The following is a 16,855-nucleotide window of genomic DNA, read 5'->3' as shown; positions in this document are numbered from 1 at the left end:
AAAATGAACATTTACCGAGTTACAAAACATTTTCACTCTTTATCACTGAAACCTTTCAATGTATTGATCATATGTTTACACTGTGCGTATATATATATACATATATATGTATGTATATTACATTTTAACCCTTAGGGCCCTGTTTAATATTACACACACTGGAATCACTCTGCACACAAAGGTGCTTTTCAAAAGCACAGTTTAAAAAATATTATATATTTATATGATATGCTACTTTATTACTTTTGAGTTTGATTGTTTTCTAAACTAACATCAGTCCTAATCATAAATAACAAATTAATATTAATTTTCAGAACTGTAACCCTTTAAATGCCAGGTTTTTGTCATGGTGGCAGTATGTTTTTAGATGTTTTAAAAATATATTTTTGTTGTATGTTTGTTTGTTTTTTTTGCTGACAGTCTGGGATCTGTCAGTGTGTGAGTGTAGCTGCTGACAGTCTGGGATATGTCAGTGATCAGCAGCTACATTGATTGTGACAGGTCACCTAGAGGAAATAGCATGTACAGTAGTTTCTCCATATGCCAAATATGGTCAGCGTGACGTCATCAGGTGGGAAAAAGACCTTCAGAGTCGCAGTCCCATGACGTCATCAGAGCGCGTCAGCAGCAGCCGATCACCGGCAGCATGTCACCGACCGGCTCCCGGTGGTTTCGGACCGGAGCGACCTTGTTGTTCGGGGCGGGACTCGGAGCTGCAGCGAGCCGCCTGCTGACCACCAGAGGCCCGCAGGACGAGCCGGAGGGCCCGCTGAGCAGAGTCCCGGTGATCCCGGTGGTTCAGGCGTCTGAGGTCACGGTGAGGGGGGGGGGGGCAATGACACTTAGAGAGCTTCAATACAACATGATCGATACATTATTATTATTATTATTATTATTATTATTATTATTATTATTATTATAGTCTATAAATGAATGAGTTAAATGAGATCGAGATCAGATCAGTTAATGTGTTTAAATGTTTGAGCATTTTCTTCTTTCAATAACAACAAAAATAATAACAACTTATTTACAAACTACACAGATATGACTGAATACATCCTTACATACATATATACAGTATATCACCTGTTTACATGTTGATGCCGTCATCCAGGTGAGTCCAGGTGGGTCGGGCGTGGTGATGAAGTATGGCTTCCCCTCATTGGCCAATATCAAGACCAGAGAGTCCTATGTCACCTCCTATGACCCCCGCACACGCACAGCATCCTGGGTAATAGAGAGGCTAAACCCCGCCACCTTGCATGGCCCCTCAGACAGGAAGTACTGCGACTTCAAAGAGGACGACAGGTGAGACATGGAGACAGGTAGAGACACGAGGACAGGTGGAACAGGACATCTGTAAGTTTACTGACACACTGTTTAAACCCCGCCCCCTGTAGCGTGCACGTGTTCCACAGAGCAACCAACGCTGACTACAGGGGGAGTGGCTTCGACAGAGGACACCTGGCTGCTGCAGCCAATCACAAGTGGAGCCAGAAAGCCATGGAGGACACCTTCTACCTGAGCAACGTGGCACCACAGGTAACACACACACACACACACAGGTAACACACACACACACACACACACAGAGGTAACACACACACACACACACACACACACACAGAGGTAACACACACACAGAGGTAACACACACACAGGTAACGCTGTTCCGATGAGCCCACGCTGCAGGGACACCTGCACAGTGTGTCTCAGTGTCTCTGCTGAGAGACGCAGGGACGTCTCTGAAAGACCTTGTGTGGATGGCAGCGAATGTTACTCTAAAACCTGTATGGACCATCCAAAAATAAAAAAATAAAAACTTGCCAAAATATTTAGAACCCCTGACATAATCTGGAGAACCAGATTTTACATGTATTGACGTTCTGTGTTCTTTGTGTGGAGAACCTTTAGATGTATTAATGTTCTGTGTTCTTTGTGTGGAGAACCTTTAGATGTATTAATGTTCTGTGTTCTTTGTGTGGAGAACCTTTAGATGTATTAATGTTCTGTGTTCTTTGTGTGGAGAACCCTCACCTGAACCAAAACGCCTGGAACAATCTGGAGAAACTGTGCCGCTCTCTGACCAAGTCGTTCATGAACGTGTACGTGTGCACAGGGCCGCTCTACCTGCCCAGGTAACGCTCTGATTCTTCTTCTGTGGTGTCTGAGTGCTGAGTGGGCGGGGCTACAGAATGACATCAGGTGTGTGTTCCAGGCAGGAGGCTGATGGGAAACTCTATGTTAGATACCAAGTGTTAGGACGAAACCACGTCGCCGTGCCAACGCACTTCTTCAAGGTGAGTCCACCTGTCTGATGACGACGGTGATGATGATGGTGATGAAGGTGCTGACCTGGCGTCTGATTAGTGCACCTGTCCTGTGTGTCCTCAGGTGTTGATCTTGGAGCAGGTGGACGGCAGAGGGGTGGAGCTTCGGTCGTACGTTTTACCAAACGAACCAATCGATGAGAAGATTCCTCTTGAGCGTTTCCTGGTTCCCATAGAAACCATAGAGAGAGCGTCAGGACTCCAGTTTGTCCCCAACATCATGAAGAGGACCAGCAGCCTGCAGGCCATCGCTGCCAGATAGACTGCAGCTCCCACAATGCACCTGTGAGTCCCTCTATCAGTGCCAGATAGACTACACCTCCCACAATGCATCTGTGCAGCACAGATCATCTCTGCACATAAACTGTTTGTCCAGTGATGACCTGTATGGATTATTTTCCATTGATTGTTATTGATCTGTCTAATTTTGATTCTTGTTGATCTGTTATTGATCTGTTATTGATTATTGTTACAGACCTGTTATTGATTATTGTTAATCTGTTATTGATTATTGTTACAGACCTGCTATTGATTATTGTTAATATGTTATTGATTATTGTTACAGATCTGTTATTGATTATTGTTAATCTGTTATTGATTATTGTTACAGACCTGTTATTGATTATTGTTAATCTGTTATTGATTATTGTTACAGATCTGTTATTGATTATTGTTAATCTGTTATTGATTATTGTTACAGATCTGTCTCCACTCAGAGAACCGACTCGTGTTTCCTGCGTGACGCTGGCTGGACTCTGCAGGAAACACATCATGTGATCATGTGATGTCCATGTTTGATGAATCTAAATGTTTGTAGATATTTCAAAGATAATCTCTGATTAAAGATGATCAATAAATAAAATTGATCGTCATTGGTCTGAACCTCCTCGATTGATTTCCTGTTAATGTATTTATTCGTCATACATCCTTGAATTCTCTTCACAGCTGAGATTTTCTGCCTTAATTGAAGGATAAGGTATTTAAGGTACCATCTACTTTCCCCTTAAACTCTGCAGATAATCCCTTAAAACGTTATTGATTTATTAACCCCACGGTTCACCTTAACTAAGGGTCCTCAGAGAAATTAAAGTCAAATTTAAGGCTTTAACGCTTAAAAACTAATTAATCATCCCTTAATATATTCCAGCCGATTAACGTTTCCATGAATTTGTCCCAAATCTGATGAAATCTGTTGAGTGCAGGTGTTTTAAGGGAATCATTAATGGATAATTTCATAGATATATTTTGATAAGTTAAGGTTTACTTAATGAAGTCTGGACAGTTAAGGGCTTCTAAAACCAATCCCTGATTTTACCCCTTAAATCTTATCTGGTCAATTTAAAAATCCTTAAACATTAAAAGAGTTTAAAAAAAACATTAAAAAGGTTAATAATACTTTTTTAACCCTTAAACTGATCTTCCATTGAAAACTCTACACTTGCAGAACTGTGATCAATGATATTGATCTGTGCAGATGTGATGGCGAGCAGTTTGACAGCAGTGTCTCAGACAGGAAACGGCACAAAAACAACTTCATTAAAAAATAAGACACAAAATATCATCAGGACCCTTTAAAATAAACGGAGGAAAACGTTTTCAGTTTGTTCAGTTCATCGACTCTAACAGCCAATCACAGTGCAGGAGGCCTGCTGTTATCTGTGTCCTGATTGGCCGGAGGTCAGCCGACTGTTGTCCAACTCCACAAAGTCGTCATCCTCGCCTTCCTCACAGCTGATGATGTCATTCAGCAGGTAGCTGTCCGCCTCCTGCGCCTCCTCCTCCTCCTCCTCCTCAACTCCACCGAGCTTCTCCAGCTTCTCCATCAGGAGCGGCGCCAAATTGTGCTGCAGGAAGTCGATGATCTCTGAAGTGAAGTGACATCACAGTTCACATCAACATTTAGGGTTGTTATTCATAAATATAGTTAATTATCATTCGTCGGTGGAGCTGAGTATCCTCAGCTGTGATTGGCTGCCAGCAAAACCACGTGTTGTCTGTCAAAACATGGCTGGAATGCGTTCTATCGACATTCTATCGACCACGTCTCGTATTTCAATCGAGGAAAAGTTACATCGCAATTGATATCATTATCATTTTATCGCTCAGCCCTAACAGTAAGATAATGTATCACAGTACTAGCTGATCAAGTACACAATTAAAACTGATAATGTACTGCAGTAGTGACTGAAAATGTATTGCAGTAGTGAGTTATAATGTATTGCAGTACTGAGTGGCAATGTTAGCAGTAGTGAGTGATAATGTAGTGCTGTAGTGCAGCAGTGAGTGATAATATACTGTATGGAAGTAGTGAGGGATAATGTATTGCAGTAGTGAATACCTCTGCAAGATAAACTGCTCCAGTTGGGAACTTTGGAAACTTTCAGTCTGTGGAAACTCTTCTGAACGCACAAAGAAGTCGCCCTACTGAAACACAACAACAACAACAACATCAACGTCAACATCATCATCATCATCATCATCATCATCATCATCATCATCATCAACAACAACAACATCATCAACAACATCAACAATATCACTAACAACATCAACATCACAGCAGCATTGTTAGTATTACTGTTAAAGTTACTACATTTCTACCAGTACTACTGTTACTGCAAGTACACATTAGTACTACCAATACAAACTCAAAGTACTAAATACTGAAATATATCAATGATCCTTTGGGGTGTCCTGTGACTGGCTAGTGACTTGTGCAGGCTTACCTGTGCAGGCTTACCTGTGCAGGTGTACCTGTGCAGGCTTACCTGTGCAGGTGTACCTGTGCAGGCGTACCTGTGCAGGCGTACCTGTGCAGGCGTACCTGTGCAGGTGTACCTGTGCAGGCGTACCTGTGCAGGCGTACCTGTGCAGGTGTACCTGTGCAGGCGTACCTGTGCAGGTGTACCTGTGCAGGCGTACCTGTGCAGGTGTACCTGTGCAGGCTTACCTGTGCAGGCGTACCTGTGCAGGCGTACCTGTGCAGGCGTACCTGTGCAGGTATTCTGTATCTGCTGGATGCAGTCATATCTCCAGACAAAAGCATTAAGATTAATCTATTCATGGCAGCCTGATCGATCGACTGATTGATGGATTATCTCCATGATCTTTTTTTTCCATGATCCCTGAAGCTAAAAATCAAACAGAAAATAAAACATAACTGTGACTCACCTGACAGCGTTAGCAACCTTGTCCCAGTCGATGTCCGTGTAGTCGTCCACTTGCATGTTGTACAGCCTGAAACCCAGTTATTGATTATTGATTACTGTATCTGACAGGCTCTGCTACAGGTACATCAGATGTGAGCAGTGAAATGTTTTTCCCTTTAATTCATATCAGTTATCTGTTTCTGGTGTTTTAAGGGAAAATAGGCACTACATTTTCTCAGCTGGAGAGTGTCTGTATCCCTCCACCTGATCACGGCTGCGTGCTGAATCACTACACAGGTCAGCTGATCTACGCCTTTGTGTGTCCACATACTTTTGGACACATGGGTTACATCCTGTATTGGCCTTTAAAAATAAAACATATTGACAGGAAACAACAATTTTATGTTGAAAAGCCTTACGCGTTGATGAGGTGGATTTTAGCCTTAAGTCCTTCAGACCCTTTGTTGCTAAGACCTGAGGACAGTTTCACCTTCAGGAGGGAGAACCTGGAACACACACACACACACACACACACACACACAAACACACACACACACACGCACACACACACACACACACACACACACACACACACACACACACACACACACACACACACACACACACACACACACACATCAGACACCTGGAGAACACCTGGACCTGAAACTAAGCTGTCATATTGGCTAGTTTAATAAATTATGTTCTGCTTATCAGTGTTCCATCTAAACCACCAGCATCCGTCTCCAAGTGATCCAGAGAACAAATTTACAGTACCAGTACCAGACCCAGCAGGAGTACTGACCACTTGAGTCGACACTGGCCCCAGGTTCTTGTCCCGACCTGCCGACTGATCTCAGTCCAGGGCAGGTTGTTACAGAGCTGTTCTCTGCTCAGACGAGAACCTGCAGAATTCTGCTGGACCACAGTCTCCAGGTGAGCCCTCAGAGCCCGCTTCAACTTGGACTCCTCGTCTGAACTCCACGCACCACGACCTGGAGCTGGATGGACCCACAAATGTAATCACAGGAGAACTCTGGTAACACACAACAATGTCTGGCGTGTTCTAAGAGAACCTGAGAGAACCTCAGGGGTTTACCGATTTGGTTGAAGCGTTTCTGTAGAGCGTAGACGCTGCGGTCCATCTTCTCTGAGATCTTCCTCCAGTCGTTACCATGAAGGTTCTGTAACTTCACCAGAGAACGCACCTCCTCCTTCGAGAACCTAAGAGAACAACCACAGCTAGAACATTTAAACATACAGGGAACGTTCACTACCCTGTAAGTTCTTGACAAGAAACAACGGTACCCACACTGCGATCTACTCTACAAACACACAATGTTGAGCTTTGACAACTAAATTACATTTTCATTTACATCCGCCTCGATTACCTCAGAGGGTACAGGTGTTACCTCAGAGGGTACAGGTGTTACCTCAGAGGGTACAGGTGTTACCTCAGAGGGTACAGATGTTACCTCAGAGGGTACAGATGTTACCTCAGAGGGTACAGGTGTTACCTCAGAGGGTACAGGTGTTACCTCAGCAGGTACAGATGTTACCTCAGCAGGTACAGATGTTACCTCAGAGGGTACAGATGTTACCTCAGCAGGTACAGATGTTACCTCAGAGGGTACAGATGTTACCTCAGAGGGTACAGGTGTTACCTCAGAGGGTACAGGTGTTACCTCAGAGGGTACAGATGTTACCTCAGAGGGTACAGGTGTTACCTCAGAGGGTACAGGTGTTACCTCAGAGGGTACAGGTGTTACCTCAGCAGGTACAGATGTTACCTCAGAGGGTACAGGTGTTACCTCAGAGGGTACAGGTGTTACCTTAGAGGGTACAGATGTTACCTCAGAGGGTACAGATGTTACCTCAGCAGGTACAGATGTTACCTCAGAGGGTACAGATGTTACCTCAGAGGGTACAGGTGTTACCTCAGCGGGTACAGGTGTTACCTCAGAGGGTACAGGTGTTACCTCAGAGGGTACAGATGTTACCTCAGAGGGTACAGGTGTTACCTCAGCAGGTACAGATGTTACCTCAGAGGGTACAGGTGTTACCTCAGAGGGTACAGGTGTTACCTCAGAGGGTACAGGTGTTACCTCAGAGGGTACAGATGTTACCTCAGCGGGTACAGGTGTTACCTCAGCGGGTACAGATGTTACCTCAGAGGGTACAGGTGTTACCTCAGAGGGTACAGGTGTTACCTCAGAGGGTACAGATGTTACCTCAGCGGGTACAGGTGTTACCTCAGCGGGTACAGGTGTTACCTCAGAGGGTACAGGTGTTACCTCAGAGGGTACAGGTGTTACCTCAGAGGGTACAGGTGTTACCTCAGGAATCCACACTGGTAACTTGGTCATTTTTTAAAGTGAGTTATTGTGTATTTCATAATGTATTTACTATTACGCAACTTGTAGTAATTGGTTTTTTTTTTCGTGCAATAAAACCGTGATTGGTCTCTTTGTGGTTGCCGTGTTTCCTGCTGATGTTTGTGCTGCACAGCGTGAAACTGTTTGCACTCGGAACTTTGTAACGTCATTTAACAAACATGGTTTTTTTGTGTAAACCGTTTGTGTCTGTCCAGTGTGTCCCTGCTGTCTTCTGTTGAGGGGGGACCCTGTGTCTCTGCTGTCTTCTGTTGTGGTGGACTCTGTGTCTCTGCTGTCCTCTGTTGTGGGTGGACCCTGTGTCTCTGCTGTCCTCTGTTGTGGGTGGACCCTGTGTCTCTGCTGTCTTCTGTTGTGGGGGGACCCTGTGTCTCTGCTGTCCTCTGTTGTGGGTGGACCCTGTGTCTCTGCTGTCTTCTCTTGTTGTGGACTCTGTGTCTCTGCTGTCTTCTGTTGTGGTGGACTCTGTGTCTCTGCTGTCCTCTGTTGTGGGTGGACCCTGTGTCTCTGCTGTCTTCTGTTGTGGGGGGACCCTGTGTCTCTGCTGTCCTCTGTTGTGGGTGGACCCTGTGTCTCTGCTGTCTTCTCTTGTTGTGGACTCTGTGTCTCTGCTGTCTTCTGTTGTGGTGGACTCTGTGTCTCTGCTGTCTTCTGTTGTGGTGGACTCTGTGTCTCTGCTGTCCTCTGTTGTGGTGGACTCTGTGTCTCTGCTGTCTTCTGTTGTGGTGGACTCTGTGTCTCTGCTGTCCTCTGTTGTGGTGGACTCTGTGTCTCTGCTGTCTTCTGTTGTGGTGGACTCTGTGTCTCTGCTGTCCTCTGTTGTGGTGGACTCTGTGTCTCTGATGTCTGACTGTATGAACTGTCTAAGTCTGTTCAGTGAAGCACTACAGATTATTTTTCTGTCAATGATCAGTGTCCCTGCACACTGTCCTTTTCATCAATTAAATAAACCAAACTAAAGCAGAACATAAAGACACGGAGGGTTCCACAGCGAGAACATCAAGCCTCTGTGTCTTTACGTTCTGACTGTAGAACCCGACACAGATGTAGACTCTGACCTTCCCATGTGGTTCCTGTCATCAAAAATCTTTTTGGCTCTCGTGTTAACCTGACGACACGTTCGAGGGACCCCCTCAGCTGAAGAGACAGAGACAGGAGGACAGACAGATACAGACAGGGACAGAGACAGAAGGACAAACAGATACAGACAGAGAAAGACAGAGACAAAGAGACAGAGAGATACAGAAAGTTCATTAAAGGAGTAAAGTTACGTTTTACTGAAACTTCATCAGTTAATAAAATACTGAAGTACTAAACACTAAAGTACTACACATGCTACAGTACTACCCATACTGCAGTGGTACACAAACTACAGTACTACACATGCTACAGTACTACCCATACTGCAGTGGTACACAATCTACAGTACTATATACACTACAGTACTACACATGCTGCAGTAGTACACATACTGCAGTACTACACACACTACAGCATTACACATGCTGCAGTAGTACACATATTGCAGTACTACACATACTACAGTACTACACATACTGCAGTGGTACACAAACTGCAGTACTACATACACTACAGTACTACACATGCTGCAGTAGTACACATATTGCAGTACTACATACACTACAGTACTACACATGCTGAAGTAGTACACATACTGCAGTACTACACATGCTGCAGTAGTACACATACTACAGTACTACATACACTACAGTACTACACATGCTGCAGTAGTACACATACTACAGTACTACACATGCTGCAGTTGTACACATACTACAGTACTACACATACTACAGTACTACACATGCTGCAGTTGTACACATACTACAGTACTACACATGCTGCAGTTGTACACATACTACAGTATTACACATGCTGCAGTACTACACATGCTGCAGTACCAGGAGGCCGACCATGAGGATATTTCGAAGTTTTTTGTTTGTTTGATGCTTGTTTACGTACCGATCCTCTCCAGGAAGTGATGTTGAACCCTGAGCTTCCGAATCTCCGCCTCCTGGTCTTTGTACCTCTGAGGAAACAGAAGCTGATGGGCGGAGCTGATGCCCGTCAGAGCCAGGAAGTCCGCCACATTCTCTCTGATTCGCTGATTCTCCGCCTCAGAGCACCGCCCCCGTCGCAGAGGCACACCTGGAGGACGGACAGGTGCGCTGCAGTCATCACAGTACTCACAGTATTAATACCCTGTGGTTTGCAGTATTACTAACTTGTTGTTTTAGCATTAGTGCCTAGTTGTTGGCAGTATTGGTACCTTGTTGTTTGAAGTATTTGAAGCGCTGCAGGTCGTATTTCAGTAGTTTGTTGATCTCATCAGCTGATTTCTTCTCGACGTCGGGAACAAACTCCTTCAGCTCCTGCAGCGACGCCCAGTCCGCGCTGACATCACAGGAAGTACACGTCAATACTGCGCTGCCACTGGACCAGAGAAGTACTGCAGTCTGTACTGCACTCTGAGTGGACCAGAGAAGTACTGCACTCTGATTTCTTGTAATATTAAAACTTTTCCTCGTGATGTTGAAGTTATAAAACAGTTTTTTGTGTTCTCGTTACTTTTTTGTAAAAGTATAATGTGTACTTTTATCATTACGGCTTCTTCTTACTACATTACGACATTTTTAACAGAACGGTTTTTCTCGTGACATCGAGACAACTTTTGGACTTTATGTTGATTTTTGGCATGAAAATAACTCACATGTCCACTTCTTCATCTCCTCTTCTCCTCAGACTCCTCGCTCCTCCTCCTGTCGTCTCCTTCTCTCCTCCCGTCGTCTCCTTCCCTCCTCTCTTATTCTTCTTTTCTCCCACAGTCTCTCCTCCCTCCACACTCCCACCTTTCTTCTTCTTCTCCTTCTTTTTCTCTGTCCTGATTTTGTCTGTTTCTCTGTGGTTATGGTCTGTTGTTACCATGGTGACCCTGTCCTCCTGTTCATTCTTTTCTGTCCTGTTGGTCTTTACGATATCCCTCACCTCCTCCTCCTCCTCCTCCTGCCTCTCCATTTTTCCTTTCCTCTTCTTCTTCTTCCCTGCTCTCTCAGGTGTGTCCATGTCCACAGGAGGACAGTCCTCCATCTCTGACCTCCTCTTCTTCATCTTCTGAGGGGACGGAGAGTCTGCAGGAGGACTCAGAGTAGCAGGAGGTGATGGAGGAGGAAGACAGGCCTCCACTTCATCCCTCTTTTTTTTCTTCTTCCCTGCTCTCTCAGGTGTGTCCATGTCCACAGTTGGAGGACAGTCCTCCATCTCTAACTTCCTCTTCTTTGTCTTCTGAGGGGACGGAGAGTCTGCAGGAGGACTCATCACAGGAGGAGGTGATGGAGGAGGAAGACAGGCCTCCACTTCATCCCTCTTCTTCTTCTTCTTCTTCTTCTTCTTCCCTGCTCTCTCAGGTGTGTCCATGTGCACAGTTGGAGGACAGTCCTCCATCTCTAACTTCCTCTTCTTTGTCTTCTGAGGGGACGGAGAGTCTGCAGGAGGACTCATCACAGGAGGAGGTGATGGAGGAGGAAGACAGGCCTCCACTTCATCCCTCTTTTTCTTCTTCTTCTTCTTCTTCTTCCCTGCTCTCTCAGGTGTGTCCATGTCCACAGTTGGAGGACAGTCCTCCATCTCTGACCTCCTCTTCTGAGGGGACGGAGAGTCTGCAGGAGGACTCAGAGTAGCAGGAGGTGATGGAGGAGGAAGACAGGCCTCCACTTCATCCCTCTTTTTCTTCTTCTTCTTCTTCTTCTTCCCTGCTCTCTCAGGTGTGTCCATGTCCACAGTTGGAGGACAGTCCTCCATCTCTGACCTCCTCTTCTGAGGGGACGGAGAGTCTGCAGGAGGACTCAGAGTAGCAGGAGGTGATGGAGGAGGAAGACAGGCCTCCACTTCATCCCTCTTTTTCTTCTTCTTCTTCTTCTTCTTCCCTGCTCTCTCAGGTGTGTCCATGTCCACAGTTGGAGGACAGTCCTCCATCTCTGACCTCCTCTTCTGAGGGGACGTAGAGTCTGCAGGAGGACTCAGAGTAGCAGGAGGTGATGGAGGAGGAAGACATGCCTCCACTTCATCCCTCTTCTTCTTCTTCTTCTTCTTCTTCTTCCCTGCTCTCTCAGGTGTGTCCATGTCCACAGTTGGAGGACAGTCCTCCATCTCTGACCTCCTCTTCTTTTTCTTTTTCTGAGGGGAGGGACAGTCTGCAGGAGGACTCATCACAGGAGGAGGTGTGGATTTGACGCTGTGGATCAGTTTGTTGTCTGAGCTGTGAAATAAGGAGCAAACTGCAGATTAAAGGTCTCCTCTCGTCACCATGGAAACTAAATAGTTACATTCAGACTGTTCAGGTCCAAAAATGCTCCATTGAAACCCATTCAAACTGACATTTTTGATCCCACAGCCATCAGAGCAGAAAAACAGGACTTGTATTATTTCTGGGTGTCATTCTGGGCTTTTGACTCTGAATTTGTCATTTTGACTATTTTCCACCCGATGAGGTCATTTTGACCATATTTGGCATATGGAGGAAATACATGCTATTTCCACCAGGTGACCTGTCACAGTCAATGTAGCTGCTGATCACTGACATATCCCAGACTGTCAGCAGCTACACTCACACACTGACATATCCCAGACTGTCAGCAGCTACACTCACACACTGACATATCCCAGACTGTCAGCAGCTACACTCACACACTGACAGATCCCAGACTGTCAGCAGCTACACTCACACACTGACATATCCCAGACTGTCAGCAGCTACACTCACACACTGACATATCCCAGACTGTCAGCAGCTACACTCACACACTGACATATCCCAGACTGTCAGCAGCTACACTCACACACTGAGGAGGAGGAGACTAACATCATTCATCTAAAAACATAGTGTCATCATGACAAAAACCTGGGGGCTAAAGGGTTAAAATTTTTGCAAATTAATGAATATTTGAAATATATGATTAAGACGAATGCTGGTTAAAAACAAAGTACTCAATGAAAGTAGAAAAAGCATTTTTGGACCTGAACAGTCTGAATTAACTATTTAGTTTCCACAGTGTATTTTAGACTTATTGTAGGAGCTGAGCTGCAAATTCACTGATTACACTCAAATACACAATCTGGACTACATTTAGGACACATGCATCAACACACACACAGTTATCACAACAGGAAGAAGAAAGGAGACTAAAATGAGACAAACGGTCACTAAAGGGTTAATAATAATCAGTCCCCATGAGGTTAATAAATCTGATTGTTAATAAAGTTTTGGGTTTATTGGAGGACAAACAGACAGACCGTCCACCACCACTGTCCACATGTCCCCTTGTGGTTAGGGACTTTTTGATATGTCCCTAACCATAGGGATGTCCAGCAGGGGGACAGGGTTTGATTTCCTGTTTATTTCTGCAGCCAGGGACTGTAAACTACCCACTGTCCCACTGTCCCACTGTCCCTAAACTCACTTAGAAGAACTGAGGCCTGTTCTGCTGACAACCCACCTGTGTCTCTGTGTCTCCGTGTCCTGTGTCTCTGTGTCTCCGTGTCCTGTGTCTCTGTGTCTCCGTGTCCTGTGTCTCTGTGTTTTCGTGTCCTGTGTCTCTGTGTCTCTGTGTCTCTGTGTCCTCTTGCCTCTGTCTCTGCGTGTTTTTGTGTCTGTCTCAGTGTCTCTGTCTCAGTTTCTTTCTGTCCCCCGAAGTTGCACGCGGGCTGCAGGCGGCACGCTGCTTGTTTATTTCCTGTTCCCTCTTCTTCTTCTTCGGTGGTGTTAAATGACGTCAAGCAGCAGTAAAGGTGCGCACCGCCCTCTGCTGTCCGCGCGGAGGATCACCTACAGACCGAGACACCTGGGCTGCGTATATATATGTGTTGACCACGTCACCATGAATAATAATAAAATAATCACATCTTTGCCCTGAATTTAGGCTGTATATATGTATATATATATATATATAAACCTATATTTATTATTGCTTCTTATATGATGATTTTGTTTTATGTGTATCTAATATTTACTTTTGACTGTTCCCTCTAATAAAGCTTCTAGTGAAAATATTTCATCTGATTATATTTCTGTAAGATCAGAATCAGCACATTAACACGAGGAGATGTTCAATGACAGCTGTTCATCTGGTGCTGAAGTGTAACACAGTATTTTTACTGTACTATAGTTCAGTTTGAAGTACTTTTACTGCAGTTTGTGGACCGTCTTAGAGCAGGAGAAAGAAACGTGTTCCCTGAAAGTTTTATTTTCTTATCAAAAGTCAAAATAAAATGTTGAAATGTCCTGATCAGTGATCAGTATATGGACTGATGAGCTCCTGAACCTGATCAATCATACCGAACCAACATTTTATCGTCCAGCTTGATTCTCTGACATCACAAATCTGAATGTTCCCTCTGATCACCAAAAACTGACCAATAACTTATAAATAACTGATCAATACCTGATCAATGACTGACCTCCTGGTGAGTACTTGTACTTCGTGACAAATATTTTTATTCAGTGTTCAATTTGTTTGTTACAATGTTTACAAAGAAAAACACCTGTGTTTATTTGTTTGTTTGTTTGTTTGTTTGTTTGAGTGAAAGAAATAAAGTTATTTAGGAGACTGTGTTGATCTGTTGGTCCAAATAAAAACTGATTCTGGTCAGTAAAGTGTTAAAATCTGTTATTATTAATGAGCGTCCAACTGAGACTACAGGATGCCGTCACAGATTCACCACCTCGCTGAGTCATGTGACAGAGACGCTGAGTCATGTAATGGTGCAGACATCAACACGTCAGCACGTCAGCACGTCAACATGTCAGCATGTCAACACTTCAGCTGGTCTCAGGTCAGTCCTTCAGGTCAGCTGGTCTCAGATCAGTCCTTCAGGTCAGCTGGTTCCAGGTCAGTCCTTCAGGGTCGATGAGTCCTTCAGTCAGACGGATTAAAAACAAACATCCAAAAGGTCCAAAATGTCCCGGTGGTGAGGTTCAGACTGAGTTCAACAGTCTGACCCTCAGGACCAGAACCTGAGAAACCAGAACCCCTTGAGACTTGCTCATCATCAGTGACGGTGATGAAGGTGGCGGGGGGGGGGGCCAGCGGTGTGTGCGTCCTGCTTGTCCTCAGAGGACGCCAGCAGCAGTGAGGCCCTCTGCTCATCCATCCTCCTGGACTGGACCCTCTGAACCAGACTGAAGAAGTCCTCCTGACCCTCAGGAACCGAACCCACCACGTCCTCCAGGTCAGGGAGGGAGCACCGCTGGTCATCCATCCTGTCAGACTGAGGACAGACAGACAGAGAGACAGACAGACAGTGAGACAGGTGGACAGTGTACGTCTCTCCTCCTTTTTACTGTGAAATAGGGCTGGGCGATAAAACGATAACGATATTAATTACGATATATCTTTTCCTCAATTAAAATATGAGACGTAGTCAACAGAATGTCGATAGAACGCATTCAAGCCATGTTTAGACAGACGTCACGAACAGCCAGCGATATAAGACAAGCATCGCTGAGAACCGAATGCAGTGAAGGACTTTGACTGTAGAACAGCTGAGTGTTTGACAGCCACAGCGCTGTCAGGAGAAGTTGGCCTATTATCAGCACAATGTGCTTAAATTTACGTGAAGTTTGTTTAAGATGGAGCTTTTCATTTTTATATAACGCTGTCATGATATTGTCATGATGTTGTTGTCATGTTACTGTCACATTGTTGTCATGTTGTTGTTGTCATGTGTCATGATGTTGTTGTCACGTTGTCTTCTTGTTGTCTTGTTGTCATGTTGTCATGTTGTCATGATGTTGTCATTTTGTTGTCATGTTGTCATGTTGCTGACATTATGTAGTCATGTTACTGTCATATTGTTCTGTTGCCGTTACATTACTGTCACATTGTTGCCATGTTGCTGACACACTGTCATGTTGTTGTCTTGTTGTGTTCTTGTTGCTTTCTTGTTGTGTTCTTGTTGCTGTCATGATGTTGTTGTCGTGTTGCTGTCACGTTGTTGTCATGTTGACATGATGTTGTTGTCTTGTTGTTGTCATGTTGTTGTTGTCATGTTGCTGTCATGTACCTGGTAGTGTATGAGCATGTAGTAGAGGTCCAGCGGGGGAACGGGGGGCTGGTTGGGGCAGCAGGCCCCACAGAGAGCGGGGGGTCCTGGGTCGGGCAGTAGGCTGAGGCTGGCTCTCTGCTCCTCCAGTCTCTGAGCCTGACTCTCCAGGATCAGGTCCAGCAGGGCCTCCGGCTCCTCCTGCTGGCTGCTCCTGCGCTACAACAACAATAACAACAACAAAAACAATAACAACAACGACATGATTAATTCATGATTCATGTTCTCACTGTGACAACATGAGTCCACAGGATCAAACATGAACCGCCGTGAACACTCACATTTTCAGCCCCGTCTGCCTCACAGTTATATGACTGTTATACTGTACTTACACGTGTTATATTATTTCATATTATTACATGTTATATGATTTTATACGATACATACATGTTAATTTTAGATTGTACACGTGAAAATGGGCTCTATAAATAACATAGACTTGACTTGACATGTTATCGTATTTTAGATTGCACATACGTCTGCATGTCTTATGTCTTTTTTGATGTTTGTGATGTTTTTGTCTTGTTGGGGGCGGGGCCTGAGATCTGACCCTTCCTCTGTATCTGGAGGCCTGCAGATGGAAAAACTGAGGAACGTGAGTCAACTACAACTCCCAGCATGTATTTCACCTCCACACAGAGTGAAGCTGATGTGGGTCCAGGTTCAGAGGCTGCCGGCGAGTACACTCAGCACATTTTACTGTGTGAATTAAATTCACTCGGCTGACTCTGCTGTCACAGTGGGAGGAGTCGGAGATGTGGAGCTGGCGGCAGGTGACAGGTACCTTGTTCTTGGAGGTGGTGATCCTGGTGTGGGGGGTCAGAGCGGAGCCCAGGCTCTGGCCCCGGGGCCTCGAGGAATCGTC

General features: G+C 45.0%; 3 protein-coding genes across 7 annotated transcripts in view; 1 reads left to right on the top strand and 2 right to left on the bottom strand.

Moving 5' to 3' along the window:
- The first annotated feature begins 593 nt into the window (after positions 1-593).
- Positions 594-3,212, top strand: endog (endonuclease G). The gene is made up of 7 exons (XM_088076188.1): positions 594-817; positions 1,115-1,308; positions 1,401-1,542; positions 2,029-2,138; positions 2,219-2,300; positions 2,395-2,615; positions 3,031-3,212. The coding sequence occupies exons 1-6, from the start codon at positions 647-649 to the stop codon at positions 2,590-2,592; spliced, it is 897 nt and encodes a 298-aa protein (XP_087932314.1). The 5' UTR covers positions 594-646; the 3' UTR covers positions 2,593-2,615; positions 3,031-3,212.
- Positions 3,213-3,845: 633 nt separating this feature from the next.
- Positions 3,846-13,633, bottom strand: LOC121965543 (uncharacterized). 3 transcript variants are annotated; one of them, XM_088076186.1, is made up of 11 exons: positions 13,386-13,633; positions 10,604-12,148; positions 10,163-10,326; positions 9,856-10,041; positions 8,931-9,009; positions 6,579-6,703; positions 6,285-6,480; positions 5,899-5,985; positions 5,502-5,567; positions 4,669-4,751; positions 3,846-4,194 (listed from the first exon to the last, which is right to left on the bottom strand). In XM_088076186.1, the coding sequence occupies exons 2-11, from the start codon at positions 12,097-12,099 to the stop codon at positions 3,983-3,985; spliced, it is 2,694 nt and encodes an 897-aa protein (XP_087932312.1). In that variant the 5' UTR covers positions 12,100-12,148; positions 13,386-13,633; the 3' UTR covers positions 3,846-3,982. The 3 variants fall into 3 exon arrangements, with proteins under 3 accessions (XP_087932312.1, XP_087932311.1, XP_087932313.1); XM_088076185.1 differs by having other exon boundaries at positions 4,669-4,754; positions 13,386-13,632; XM_088076187.1 differs by having other exon boundaries at positions 4,669-4,754; positions 10,163-10,287; positions 13,386-13,631.
- Positions 13,634-14,360: 727 nt separating this feature from the next.
- Positions 14,361-16,855, bottom strand: part of LOC121940660 (uncharacterized) — a 5,032-nt gene continuing 2,537 nt past the window's right edge. For all 3 annotated transcript variants that reach the window (XM_088076178.1, XM_088076179.1, XM_088076177.1), the window contains 3 exons: positions 16,775-16,855; positions 15,952-16,149; positions 14,361-15,156 (listed from right to left, as the gene is read on the bottom strand). The exon at positions 16,775-16,855 is cut by the window's right edge and continues 241 nt beyond it. In XM_088076178.1, coding sequence (XP_087932304.1) covers positions 14,938-15,156; positions 15,952-16,149; positions 16,775-16,855 — 498 coding nt within the window. In that variant the 3' untranslated portion in view covers positions 14,361-14,937. The remainder of the gene's footprint in view (positions 15,157-15,951; positions 16,150-16,774) is intronic.

This window comes from Plectropomus leopardus, chromosome 4 (assembly GCF_026936395.1).
Source record: "Plectropomus leopardus strain MGB_pleo_1.0 chromosome 4, ASM2693639v1, whole genome shotgun sequence".
In the NCBI taxonomy this organism is placed as follows: domain Eukaryota; kingdom Metazoa; phylum Chordata; class Actinopteri; order Perciformes; family Serranidae; genus Plectropomus; species Plectropomus leopardus.
Note: the sequence above shows the minus strand (reverse complement) of the source record. Positions and strands in the feature narration are given on the sequence as shown.

Excerpts from the sequence above, each read along its gene's own strand:
- LOC121965543 (XM_088076185.1), bottom strand. The coding sequence starts at position 12,099 with ATGAGTCCTCCTGCAGACTGTCCCTCCCCTCAGAAAAAGAAAAAGAAG. Across the intron at positions 6,704-8,930 it reads GACAGGAACCACATGGGAAG|GTTCTCGAAGGAGGAGGTGC; the intron begins GTCAGAGTCTAC and ends TTGTTCTCTTAG. Across the intron at positions 5,986-6,284 it reads GGCCAGTGTCGACTCAAGTG|GTTCTCCCTCCTGAAGGTGA; the intron begins GTCAGTACTCCT and ends TGTGTGTTCCAG.
- endog (XM_088076188.1), top strand. The coding sequence starts at position 647 with ATGTCACCGACCGGCTCCCGGTGGTTTCGGACCGGAGCGACCTTGTTG. Across the intron at positions 818-1,114 it reads TTCAGGCGTCTGAGGTCACG|GTGAGTCCAGGTGGGTCGGG; the intron begins GTGAGGGGGGGG and ends GCCGTCATCCAG. Across the intron at positions 2,301-2,394 it reads TGCCAACGCACTTCTTCAAG|GTGTTGATCTTGGAGCAGGT; the intron begins GTGAGTCCACCT and ends GTGTGTCCTCAG.